At 37.8% G+C, this 14200-nt stretch overlaps 1 protein-coding gene across 1 annotated transcript; it reads left to right on the top strand.

The window, feature by feature from the left end:
* The first annotated feature begins 4986 nt into the window (after nt 1–4986).
* Nucleotides 4987–8680, top strand: LOC146306020 (ladderlectin-like). Its single transcript, XM_084712288.1, has 6 exons — nt 4987–5071; nt 5189–5284; nt 6298–6339; nt 8026–8135; nt 8288–8422; nt 8510–8680. The coding sequence occupies exons 2-6, from the start codon at nt 5230–5232 to the stop codon at nt 8663–8665; spliced, it is 498 nt and encodes a 165-aa protein (XP_084568414.1). The 5' UTR covers nt 4987–5071; nt 5189–5229; the 3' UTR covers nt 8666–8680.
* Nucleotides 8681–14200: the final 5520 nt, after the last annotated feature.

The following is a 14200-nucleotide window of genomic DNA, read 5'->3' as shown; positions in this document are numbered from 1 at the left end:
TTGTGTTTGTGTAAAATTCAGTGTCATGCATGGCTCCTTTCATTTCACGTTTAGCTATTGCCACCTTGTGGCGCTTGTTCTCTACGACAAAATACAGTTCATCTGGGAAATTAACACACATACACCTGCAGCGACAGAAATAGAACAAGAAAAAGATTCAGCTTGAAAAGAAGCACGTGTTTGTCAAACTATGACATTTGAATTACAGATTGGTCCTTCAAGTTTAAGTCAAACATATGTAACAAATTAGTATTTGTGCGTTATAGATGACAAGATGTATAATATTAGAGCTGAAGGCTAAACATCTCTCTGTATAACCCAATACAGTTTCACAACACCACAAACTACATCCTCCACAATGCAACATAAATGAAGGTAAAGTTTGCTGCATGACTGTTGTAGTGTGCAGCTGTATAATATATCTACTACTGTATGGCTGATCGGTCATCACAGTAATATTACTATTCAGAATTAGCTGTGGAAAAGATGCAGGTCTGTTTATCACGCAAGCAAACGCATAAGCGATGATGCCCTGGTGGGATTATAAAAACAGTGTGTTTCAGGTTTAGCTGTCGAGAAACAAGCTACATGTATGAACCATGAGAGATGAAGCACAGACTCAAACCAAAGTCACATGACCATTTCAAATTCCTACACTGCCTTTTCTCTAGTTTGTGTGTCAAAACACTTTGTTAAAACCTTTATCCATAAAAGTCAGAGATTGGTCACCATCTGCTTCCAGTATTTGGGAGATTCTGTAACACTGTTTTCCTGTGGAACTGCAGCAGAGTTTTGTGGACCAACAAATAAACTCGACCCTCAATTGCCATGAGGGTGAGTAGATAATGACTGAATTCTCATTTTTGGGTGAACTATCTCTTTAACAGTCAATTTTTTATTGAAAAAGAGATCAGTGTCACTTTTAGCCTGGCTTGGAGATATTGGAGAGTTTCAGTAGTTTGCAGATCAAAGTCTCATCAAATTGGCCAAAGTGTGATTAGTTTATGACTGGAAGTAAATAAATCTTCTTCACCGAAAAGAACAGGGAGCCAGTTCTGGTCTGACCATAGTTTTGATGTTCAGATTGCAGTTGTAATGTAACATTAATCTACTGTAATAAAAGTATTTTTTAAAAAGGTATGCATGAGCCAAATGATGCTGGTGACACTTAATACTGACGGAGATCAATGCTGATATGACTGACTGCTTAACAACCAGTTTTTAACGTTACTGAAGAAATAGTGATAATTTGTGATTTTTTGTTTTATTTTATTTTACTGATGATGGAGAGATAACCAAGCTTGAGGAGCAACAGATTACATATTACAGGATTATGTAATTAGGATACAAAAACACACAGACAGAGACCATGAACATGAACTACACAGACCAACTTTAGCTACATAAACCAACCAATGACTTTAGCTAAACAGACCAACAAGAAACCAACCGCTAACAATAACTACACAGATCAACTGAGCAACGTCAGCTACACAGACCAACAACTAACACAGATGAACCACTATCAGCCACCGTTTCAATATATTTCTACTAGTTACCAGAAACTATTATCAACACGAGAAGATTACTGGTGAACAAACAGAATACATGACCCTGCCTCTACACTGTGATGCATGATGGTGTTAATTAATAATTACTGTGTGGTTTAATAATTTCTCTTGACAAGTCACAAACTGTACATGACGTCTTTATTTGATTGTTTTTGGATCTGTTCCCAAGGTCAGCAGAATTTCCAGTCAAGGGCCTATTAATATGAGCCAGTGTGGTAAACAGCCAAACAGTCCTGGTGATGCTTAATACTGATGGAGAGATAAACAAGTTTGAAGGGCAACAGATTACATGTAACTGTAATGAAAAAAAAAATATGTAAAAATGGAGGACTCAGGCTGTCTGAGGGGTAGAAGTGAAAAAAATGAAAAAGATTTCAATGAATTTAGAATTACTCATAAGGAGAAATGAACAATTAACTGTATTAAATGTGTGAGATTATAAAACATTTTTTGACAAATTTCCTCCTCAGATTATCACACAAAATAATCATAGCCTACAGGTAAAGGCTGGAAACGAGCTGATCTAAAACATAAAAGCACACATAATGTAATATGTATAAAAATATGATCTAATAACATAATAATTACAGCAGGTGTCAGTGGGTTTTGTTCTTCTCACATCTTCTCTGAACCTGCCACTGCCTCCGTTTTGGGGCATGTAGCTACGGTCGTGTGTGCTGCTATTTGTTATTTTTGTCATTTCTGTGTATTTTTGATTGTGCAAAAAAAGAAATAAAACAACCAAAATTGGAAACATTGCAATTAATTCAGTGAGTTATACTTGGATTTTTTTTTTTTTTTTTTTTTTTTTTTTGACAATTTAGTTTTATTTAGTTTATTTAATTTGTTTAATTTATAAAAGGGTAACATATAACATCTATGTACCTGCTGGAGTCAGGGTCAGCAACCTGAGGGTCCGGAGCTGCATGAGGCTCTTTAACTCCTCTCCACTGGCTCCCTGTCACTTTGGAAATGAAGAAGTTATTTTTTAAACATTTTAATTTAAATTTATCATTGTTGTATTTCTATGAAAACGTTTAGAAAACTCAAAAAGCCAAGGCAGCTTAGTGGAGTAGATTTTTGAAATTTGAGCCCAACTGAAACTCTTGAGTTTTACCAGCTACTAATCTTTTGTTGCAATAATTTACTTCTCAAGTTTATACATTTACATTTTCATTATATATTATATATTTTTACCTCTCTAGCTTTTATATTTTCAGTTAAAAGCTTTTCATTTTCAGGCTTCAAAATAATGACAAATCAAGTTCAAAACTCACTTTGACCAAATTTTGAAATACAATTTTCTTGAGTTTCTAAAACTCAAGTTTATCTAAAGAAGAAAAGTAAATTATCTCAACTAAAGATTAGAGGTCAACAGACTTACTGTTCTTCTTACATTTGCCATCTGTAAAAATTTATACCAAATTTTTAAGACAGTTTTAATGTTTTGTCAACTAAAATGTACATCATAGCCTGCGTCTGTGGCTCTGTGCCTTTTCCTCTAGTTTGTGATGCTGGCTGGTCTTCTTGAATCTCCATGAGCTACCTATGAATGCCAAGTTGAAAAAAAAGTCTTCAGGGAAAAGAGACAATTCAATAGTTTTGGCTCCAGAGAGATTTTTTATTTTTTATTTTTCACCAAAAATGTCTCTTTTGAACGTAATGATTGCAGGCCTGTGTGCCAGGGTCTATCTAAGATCAGAGCTGATATGACTGACTGCTTAACAACCAGTTTTTAACGTTACTGAAGAAATAGTGATAATTTGTGATTTTTTGTTTTATTTTATTTTACTGATGATGGAGAGATAACCAAGCTTGAGGAGCAACAGATTACATATTACAGGATTATGTAATTAGGATACAAAAACACACAGACAGAGACCATGAACATGAACTACACAGACCAACTTTAGCTACATAAACCAACCAATGACTTTAGCTAAACAGACCAACAAGAAACCAACCGCTAACAATAACTACACAGATCAACTGAGCAACGTCAGCTACACAGACCAACAACTAACACAGATGAACCACTATCAGCCACCGTTTCAATATATTTCTACTAGTTACCAGAAACTATTATCAACACGAGAAGATTACTGGTGAACAAACAGAATACATGACCCTGCCTCTACACTGTGATGCATGATGGTGTTAATTAATAATTACTGTGTGGTTTAATAATTTCTCTTGACAAGTCACAAACTGTACATGACGTCTTTATTTGATTGTTTTTGGATCTGTTCCCAAGGTCAGCAGAATTTCCAGTCAAGGGCCTATTAATATGAGCCAGTGTGGTAAATAGCCAAACAATCCTGGTGATGCTTAATACTGATGGAGAGATAAACAAGTTTGAAGGGCAACAGATTACATGTAACATGATTATTACATTTACATTTTTATTATATATTATATATTTTTACTTCTCTAGTTTTTATATTTTCAGTTAAAAGCTTTTCATTTTCAGGCTTCAAAATAATGACAAATCAGGTTTGAAGCTCCCATTGACCAAATTTTGAAATACAATTTTCTTGAGTTTCTAAAACTCAAAGATTCAAGTTTATGTAAAGAAGAAAAGTAAATTATCTCAACGAAGCAGACTAACATTCTTACATTTGCCATCTGTAAAAATTTATACCAAATTTTTAAGACAGTTTTAATGTTTCGCCAACTAATATGTACATCATAGCCTGCGTCTGTGGCTCTGTGCCTTTTTCTCTAAATTTTGCCAATATCAAAGATCAATGCTGATATGACTGACTGCTTAACATCCATTTTTTAACGTTACTGAAGAAATAGTGATAATTTGTGATTTTTTGTTTTGTTTTATTTTATTTTATTTTATTTTATTTTATTGATATGCTTTTGCGCTTTTATGCTTTTAATTTAAAGTACAGCCAAAGATGTGACAGGAAAGGGAGAGAATGATATACAGCGAAGGGCTGCAGGTGGGCATCAAACCCACGGCCACTGCAGAGGACTCATCCTCAGTACATGGGGCAAACGCTCCACCAACTGAGCTACCATGAGCCACCATAATTCATGATATTTTTTAGCTTGTAGGGGAGCCTATTCTATTCAGAGACAATAATAGGTGCCAAGCAAGCAAGATGCCTCTCAAACCACAGAAAGAAGTAATAGCATTTGAAGTGAAGGTACTGTCAAAAATGACTTGACCAGTTCTTTTCTATCATATTCTGTTTTAGCTTCTGCATCCGTTTGTTCTCTGACCTTTGTCTTGTTCAGGTTTGTAGGTGAGATGCTGTCATCTTTCAATGATTGCCTGGAATCAGCCTTGATTAGCCCTTACAGTAAACGGGAGCAGGAAGTGGAGCCATTTGATGCACTAAATCTGATAAGTTTTTACAGAATAGTAGTTTGAGACAGATAAGTAACTGTATATAAGAGCTGGTATTTCTCCTCTTCAGCACCTGCACACAGAAAGGCTGAAGCTCCGAGCTGAAACTGAGAAGAAACAAGAGAAGATCCTTCAGGAGGTTTGCTTCAACTCTGACTTTTCTTTATTTCACTCTGTCCTGTTCCTCTGACGTTCTGTCCTCACATCGTCTCTCTTAAGAAGTATTACTAACATGTGTATTTTCTCTTTGTTGAAGACGTTCATCATTTCACCATCTGCATCATTTAAACCGTGAAGATGTTGACTGTGTCTCTACTCGTCTGTGTCCTGATGGCTCTGAGCAGAGCTGCTGGTGAGTATTAACTGACAGACATGCAGCGTCCCTCCTGCTCTGCTGCTTCTTTTATTATTGTTGCAGCAACAAAGACAGTAAAGGGACAGTTCACCCTCATGCTAAATGAAGGTCAGGTTTAGTTTTTGTTAGACCACAAAACACTGCTGGAGTTTCACAGGAAGTCAATGGTGATCAGTTTTCAAAGGTAAAAAAAAAACAACAGTATTAAAACATAAAATGCCTCCATGCTGCTTGTCTGGTGTAAATCAAGTCTCCTAAAGCCCTGACATGCAGAGTTGACTTAAAAAATGTTATTAACAGCTTGTTTTCAGCCTGAATCTTCACTGGGTGTGTGTGGGGTGAAGGTGTGCAAATAGCATGTCAAGACTTTAGGAGACTTGGATTACAGCTGACAAGTAATATGGAGGCTTTTCTTCTCTTGTTGTTTTATATGTTTGAAAACTGGTCACCATTGACTTCCATTGTTCGAGAGATTCTGCGACACTGTTTTCTTGTGAAACTGCAGCAGAGTTTTGTGGACCAACAAAATAAATCTGACCTTCAAATGCCATGAAGGTGAGTAGATAATGACTGAATTCTCATTTTTGGGTGAACTATCCCTTTAACAATCAATATTTCCTGAAAAAGAGATCAATGTCACTTTTACTTTTGACTTTTAGCCTGGCTTGGAGATATTTCAGAGTTTTGTTAGTTTGTGGATCAAAGTCTCATCAAATTGGCCAAAGTGTGATTAGTTTATGACTGGAAGTAAATAAGTCTTCTTCACTGAAAAGAACATGGAGCCAGTTCTGGTATGACCATAGTTTTGATGATCAGTGTGTGTGTGTGTGTGTGTGTGTGTGTGTGTGTGTGTGTGTGTGTGTGTGTGTGTCTGTGTGTGTCTGTGTGTGTGAGAGAGTGAGACAGATAGAAGAAGAGAGACTGAAAATAGAGAGTTTACATGTTATGAGTAGAGCAGTGTGACATCATCACATGAACTGAGTCACTAAGTGCTGCTGTTAAACCTCCAGCTGTTCCAGATGCAGAGGCTCCTAAACTGACAGAACCAGAAGGTGAGTTGATATTTGCTCAGACTCTTGTGTGCGAATGACCTGATGATCGGCTCTTGACCCTTCCTAAGCCCCGCCTCTTTTGGAACTGGAGTCAACTTTCTCCTTTCCTGTTTCTTAGATATGGTTTGTGTTGAGGCTCATCTATGATGAACAGAAAACCTTCAGCGTCAGACTGTGGTCTCTGACTAAATCTCAGTCTATCTCAGATCAACAGTTGTGTATTGACAGGTTTTGTTATTTACACACAACGTTAAGCCTTACGTTACCTGGTTATTCAGTATCAGCCGTGTCTGGTCACTGTGTTGGCTCATTGATCCACTTGGAAGATAGAGGACTGAAGGAGCGTGACAGCTGACTGATTAACCTTCATTTATTAAAGTATCGTGAATGCTCAGGTTCAGGCAAGGTCACAGATTAATTACTAAAGTGTCTATGAAAGAGTGGGTCCCCCAGAAAAAAAAGTTTGGAAAACAGGGATCCCCGTTTTTCTATCCCCCAAAAAGGGGGCACAGCCTGACATTGTGGTGAAGTAACTGCATGTGCTAGTCTGATGTGCAGTCACATCTTAAGTCAGCTAATGTTAGCATAACAGAAGCTAAGTGGCTAACTAATCTACATCCATTCTTAGTTACCTGGTGTGTTGCTCTGTAGCAAAACTCTTGCTAATGTTAGCAAAATACTGGTTAACTTGCTGGCTAATGTACATCAATCATGAGCTAGCTGATTACTTAGTATTTTGCTAATACTAGCTAAGATACGTCCCCCACGAACATCTTTTATCTATCCTCAAAACAAGTTTTTATTTTGAACACGGATGACCCTTGCACATATCTAAGTAGAGGAAACAGGAAGGAACAGACTTTACTGAGGACTGAGGATCCAGTCTGGCTCAATTGTTACTGGCGCAAAGAGCAAAAACGGGCGGGACTTAGGAAGGGAAAACTGTTTTGGTGTTACAGCTAAATCTTTACTCTCACTGCTCTTGTTAACTCCATTTCTAACTATAGTCTATTGAAATGCTCAGAAAAATCAAGTTTTATTAAGCATCATACGCACTTTTGTTTTGGCTCCCATTTTTCACAAGGTGAAAGTGCACAGAAATTGTTTATTTCTCTCTTTTTGTTCACAAATTTGTTAAAATCCATGGACAGGTGTGCCTTGGACAATAAATAAATGGACACTCTAAAATGTGTAGTTTGATCTTGAAAATAATGTATTTATTAGGCTATCTATGGCCTTTTTACATAGGGATAAAGATATTTCCCAGGAGGGCAAAGTCATGACCCGCCCCACTCTGCCTCTGATTGGTTTACCCTGATACTCCTCATGCCTAAACCTAAACAAACAAGAGCACTAGTCAATCAGAGGCATAGTGGGGCGGGTCATGACTTTGTTCTCCTTGGAAAAAATTGCTATCTATATATTATATGGCCATAATGTCATGTCTAAAAAAAGTCGTATTATCCTGCGCTCATTAACACATTTTTTAAAATGAATTTGTGAACAAAATTTGAGAAACCTTTTAAACCTTTTGTGTACACAGAAGTAGTTTTAGATTTTTTATTTTAACTCATGAAAAATGGGAGCAAAAACAAAAGTGCTGTGTTCATGTTGATCTGTTGTTTTTGTTAATCTGGTGCCTTGATGTTTCCCAGATTCAGTTCTCTTTTCTAAATTTGTTTTCAGGCAACAATCCCTCAGTCAACAGGTCAATAACTTGTCTCAGAGATTGGACTGAATACGACGGTCGCTGTTATGGCTATTTTCCAACATACGCCACTTGGGCTGATGCTGAGGTAATCAGGGTGATTTGGACTCAGAATGCTTCTATGCTACGTCCATGCTGCTGTTATTGGCTTACACCTGTTAATTGGCTTATTATTCTTTTACATTTTGTGTCAGAAAATATGAGAACTCAGCTGACTTCACTCTCTCTGTCCTGGTGTAGGAAACATGTCAGGGTTGGGGAGGAAACCTTGCATCAGTGCACAGCTTTGTTGAGCAGGACGTTATTCAGAAAATGATCCTGAGGATCGCTAATAGGTTTCAACCCGCATGGATTGGAGGCTATGATGCAACACAGGTATGTTACTGACTGCACAAAATCTAAAAGTGAGAAAACAGTTTGTTTAAGTCATCTAATGTGTTATTTTGTATTTGAATCTTCTAGGAGGGTAAATGGTTCTGGAGTGATGGTACACCTTTTTGGTCCAAGTACTGGGATGTAGGACAGCCTGATAATTATCGGGGTTCACACTGTCTGCTGATGAACTCTGGAGGTAAATTCTTATTTAATGTGACAAATATTTTCTTCTCTAAAGTCTGAGCAGAGTTTGGTTAAATGTAAAAACTGACTTTAATGGGTTGATTCAACTCTGTGCAGGACATTTATTCAACTCATTATTTCAAGTCAAAAGTCTTCAAATTAGGAGAACTAATGTATCAGTTCTGAAGTCAGTGTAAATAGAGATATTTTAAATTTAATTAACATAAATAAACTAAATTCCTTTTCACAGTATAAGTTTTTGTGTGTCTTTGGTTGTCTGAGATATTAGACAAATTATACCTAAATAAATCTTTGTGTCTTTTTACAGCTAACTACAGATTTGATGATCAACCTTGCAGCTACAACTGGCCATTCGTCTGCGCCATAAAGCTTCTTTAAACATGCAGTTCCTGCACAGGAGCTGGGTTGATATGTGATAGGTGTAAGTTTGTCTTCATCATCTGAAGACTCTTGCATGTGGTAGTCCATAACTTTCTGTCATATTGCTGTAAAACCTAGCTGTCCTGTCCTGTACACAATTAAAATGTTCAAGCATTGAAAAACATCAGTCTGTATCTATCTGTCTTTGTGTCATGTCATATGATTTTGTTTTGTTTTCTTGTGTTTATGTCTGGAGGTAAAGGGTAGCTGATTCCTTTATGTGAAACTCACTAACACAGATTTGTGATCAAAATTTGAGAGAAATAAACTTTTTGTGTGCAACAAAGAACATTTTTTTTTACTACACTACATGAAAAATAGTGTTGCTTTTAGATGTTTGTTAGGTGTATTTATAATATGTATATATCTGGAAAAATATGTGTTATATGAAAGTGGTCATTTTTGCTATATTTTAAAAGATTTCTGACTTATATGTACATCACATTTATGCACATATATGTGTAATACAGACATTGACACACACTATAAATTTAGTTTACATGTATTTTCATATATCAGATTTATTGTTTGGGATTTACTGGATTTGATCATTTGTTGAATACAGATGAGTAAACATGTTGAGCCATTTTCTTTGGCCACTCAACTGCAATGAGCAGCGTTGCCACTAGAGGTCAGAAGAAAGCAGCACATGACAAATTCTCGAGTCACTGTTGATGAAAGCAGAGCAGCTTACCAAAGCATTAAAGGGAGAATCAGTAGATATTTTTCTGAGCTGTTTGTTAACACACCAGAAAGATAATAGATTGTTCAGTCTCATTTCCAGGACGTCAAATACAAAAGTTTTGGGTTGGTAAAGAGTCCCAAGCAGCAAAATAATGAGAAAATAAGGAAATACAGGCAGAGGGCTGCAGAGTCTCTGCAGATAAAGTCACAACCTCATACATCTTGTTGTGAATTATATGTGAAAATGTTGCATATTATTCCTGCAAAACAGTTCTTTTTTTTTTTCAAATTAAACAATCAAAAGTCATATTTCATAATAACTTTTTAATTCAAAATGATAACTTTTTATCTCATAAACTTGACTTTTTTTTCTAGTAATTTGCTAGTTTTATATAATTTGTATATATATGTATGTGTGTGTATATATATATATATATGTATATATATATATATACATCTTATTTCATTCTTAAGGTTACTTAACACTGTCTTGTTACATTTCTTTCATTTTCTTATGTCATATCTTACATTGTTTTCATCTTGCCTGTCTTTTATGTCACTTTTAGTCTTATTATATGTTTTACTTTGTTTTTTGTCTCATGTCTTTTATTGTCTCTTCATCATGTTATATCTTTTATGTTGTTTTTTGTCATTTTCATCTTATGTCTTTTGCACTGTTTTTGTCTCATCACACCTGTTGTGTGTGTGAGATTCGCTGATGGACACATCAATAAATAGTCTTTTCTATGTGTTATTGTCCCGTGCATTTAGGTTGAAATCATTCTTGATGTTAGAAACGTGGCGTGCAATGATGCAAAAAGGAAAAATCAATAATTCCCCTCAAGTGCATTAAAACTAAAGTAACATGCCTGTTTTGAAAATGCAAGGAGTAAAAAGTACAAAGTTGTAAAAACCTGAAAACCTAAACCAGTAACTACATATTTGTACTCAGATACTTCACAACTCTCCAAAGATCCATAACTGAAATGACTCGGTGCTGCTGTTCATACAAAATAATGCACAAACAAAAACATTTAAACCAGAGAGCTAAAAAAATGGAGTGTTTCTTCTTGTTTCTCTTTTCTCTCTCTGTGTGGTAGCTGCAGCTATTGTTTTGGTTTCCTAAGCCATTTGAGGCTACAGGCTTTCTTGACTAATCTACTTCCTGATTCGTATTGGCTGAGCTATAGAGACGAGAGAGGATCGGAGGTGAGGTGGTCTGTGTGTGTGTGTGTGCGTGTGTGTGTGCGTGTGTATGTGTGTGTGTGTATATCCAGGCCTCTTGTCTCAGCTCTCTAAGCTGTTTAGAGCTACTACTGCCTGCTGGTTCCTGGAAAGACATGCTGATCTTTTGTCTGAGTGTGCTTCCCCCAGCTTCCGCTCGCACAAAAGGTAAGTTTGGGACGCACAACAACAAAAACACAAAGCAGCGCTGCTACATCACATGGCTGGCGGCAGCTGGGAGGTTCCCCTGTGCTGTGAGAGCCCATCCCGCTACCCAAAAAGCAGATTAGGTGTTCCCTGCGCTCAAAGGCCGAGGTGTCCTGCCAAAGTGTCCTTAAGGAAGAATCCCTGCTCAATTAGAATAAGTCTCTCAGGATAAGAGCATCAGCTAAGTGTGCATGTATATTTACACTTTAATCTCTAGATATGCTTCTCATTTTCACATTGTCTGATCACCGAACACAACGAGGCCAAAGTGTTCAGATAAAAGATTATATGGAAATATCTTTGACAAATAATCCCAATGAAATGGGTGCGATTAGGATGCACTATATTATAACGTTATTCACTAATTTGGGTAAAACTGGATCATATTTTACAGAGAAAATATTTTCTGGTTTCCCCTCTGACATCCTTTGGCCTACAGTTTCCTGATGCACAGGTAGCTTTAACTTTGTTTCTAAAGTAGCTAACGGTGACTGTTAGTTGCCGTTAACGACAGAGCCGGGCTCAGCAGCTTCCCGGTGACCACGACCGGTCACCAGGACAAACACAGCCTCTGAGACCAACAGAAAACACAGAGCAGAGGTTGTTTATGGAGTTTCATGATGGACAGATACAGTTCTACACACTGTTAGCCGCGTGGAATCCAACATGAAAGTGAGACATGACTTCACCTCTCTACATGCCATGTGTTGGTTTAATGTCAGCCATTATTTTGTAGGGGGAGGCACTTTTTCTTCCAATACGTATCCAGTTATAACACCATATTTGCTCGGGGAGATACCTGGAAAGCCTTCTCGCCTGCTACCTAAATAGGAAACTTTCTAGGATGTGAGAAGGAGGCGGACTCTTTTCTTGAAGACAGATGCTGTTGTTGAGCGTCAACGAGGTCAGGCCTCCCGCTGGGTGACATGGAAACGAGATGCGGTCAGGTGAAACTGTTACGCATCCTCTCTCATTAGGCAAACCATCTGCGGGTGTGTGTCTGTGTGTGAGAAGGGGGTTAGCGGGGAGATTCCAGGGATTTTGGATACACTCACTGACGAAGATGCTAATAGCCACTCTAATAGTTGAAAAGCCGCGTACATCAGATCTGTGCTGTGGACTGCAACCCTTGGCCCGCACCGTGCACATAAACACACGTACGTTCACACACACACACTCCAACACATACTGGGTGTTGTTTTGAAACTCTAGCACCAGTCTACATCCCCAGTGGGCCCACTGGTTCGTCCATCAGTAATGAAACCCTAGCGAGTCACATGGCGGTGTTGAAATGCCCCCTGCTTGGTGCCCTCATCATCCACACACACTCTTGTATACATCATCACATCTCTGCGTAGCTGCAGGCGCTCTCTGTGGAGGTCTGTCCGTCAGCGGGGAGGCTGCAGAGGGCTTCACCAGGTGAAAACACATCCAGGGCTTCATCTGCAGGATTAGAAGCCATGTTAGAGATCACGGCTTCGGCCGAACCTGCTCCATCAACTCCTGAACCTTCTCCTGCGCACGCTGAATGTTATGAATGAGTGTGTGTCAGCCTGGTATCATTACATGATGTAACTGATGCTCTGGAGGCCATACTGGGGAACCCAAGCTGTTTATGTGTGCAGAGCCACAGCTACCAATGAAGACACTCAGGTCATTTATCATAGTGTGTTTTCTAGAAGCTTTTAGGGGGTTTTAGCGACCTGTGACGCAGTTTACCATCTGAAATAAAAAGTTATACATTTGTGGATTTTTTTAATGTACAGCTACATGGAAACATTAGAACATGGAAGTGGGCCCATCTCATCCTCTACCACAGAGGAAGATGTAGGAAGGCGGGCGAGAGGGTCGTCATTGACAACGTCAAACAAAAGCAGGCATATTACAAAGGTTGACTCCATTGTATGACATCTGAGATGTTGCGACTGGCATTCACTGTTTTGACATGGACGCACTCTAAGTGTATAGGCTACACAATTTTCTATGTACTGGAAAATGCAAGAATCAATTTAGGTTAGGGCTGAGCGATTTTGAAAAAAAAAAAAAATATGATTTGCAAACTTAGAGGGAATGAGCATTTTTAGATAACTTTTTTCATTTTAATTGAAAAAAACAACCAAATAAAGGGTCTGTATAATATGAAGTGTAGACCAGGACATCTTTGCAGAGTGAATAAGTTTATAATGATATTTTGTTACACATTTTGTCTCCTGTAAGTAGAAAATTGCAGTAGGCTTTGATCACTTGTTCAGCCCTAATTTAGGCCTGCAACAAAGATAAACGAAAACTAAAATGTCGAAAAATAACTGTTATTGATTTCCATATAATACTTTATCAAAGCCAGAAGGAGCCACTGTAGAGCTGCAGGTTGCAGGTTACACAGTGTCACTAAATCCAATTTAAAAGTGAAAAACTCACCCACCCACATCCAGTTTTGCTTACTGCTGCTTTATTCTATAATCATTCCATAGAAACCCTCCAGCTGAAACAACTCATTCAGATCTGTTGCAAAGACTATTTATTCAGCCTTTGGACAACCCAAGTACAGCACCAAGAATAAAGAATGTGAGAGTTGTATTTCACTGACAGGGATGACACAACTACAGTACGAAGTCACGCCGAGAAAATGAATGAAATATGTGGTTGTAGAGCAGGGGTGGGCAATTATTTTTCATGTGGGGCCAGACAAATGATATAAGGTCCTAATAATGGCCAAATCTCTAATAATGGAATGGCCAGAGGTGTTCTATATAGGGCACTTTGACAGCTGGTCACCCTTTCTCAGTTGTCATGTGATGAATCGTGGGCTTATATTTTGTTGGCGATGTCCAAAACTTGATTTTTACAGTACGACATACATGCTGCATACAGGTTGGTGCCTTAGGTTGACTAGCTAGTAGCTAACTTTGCTGTTTGTTGCTGGACAGGCAGCTTGCAGTTGGTTTAATATCCCAGACACATGACAGATAGCTGCTTCATAATTTTTCATAACAGAAATATTTTAGGTTCATTGTAACATCTGTTGCATCTCTTATCTCA

Source organism: Lutjanus erythropterus, chromosome 23 (genome assembly GCF_056507025.1).
Source record: "Lutjanus erythropterus isolate fLutEry1 chromosome 23, fLutEry1.hap2, whole genome shotgun sequence".
Lineage (NCBI taxonomy): Eukaryota > Metazoa > Chordata > Actinopteri > Lutjaniformes > Lutjanidae > Lutjanus > Lutjanus erythropterus.
The sequence above is the reverse complement of the archived record's forward strand: the minus strand, read 5'-3'. Positions and strand labels throughout refer to the sequence as shown.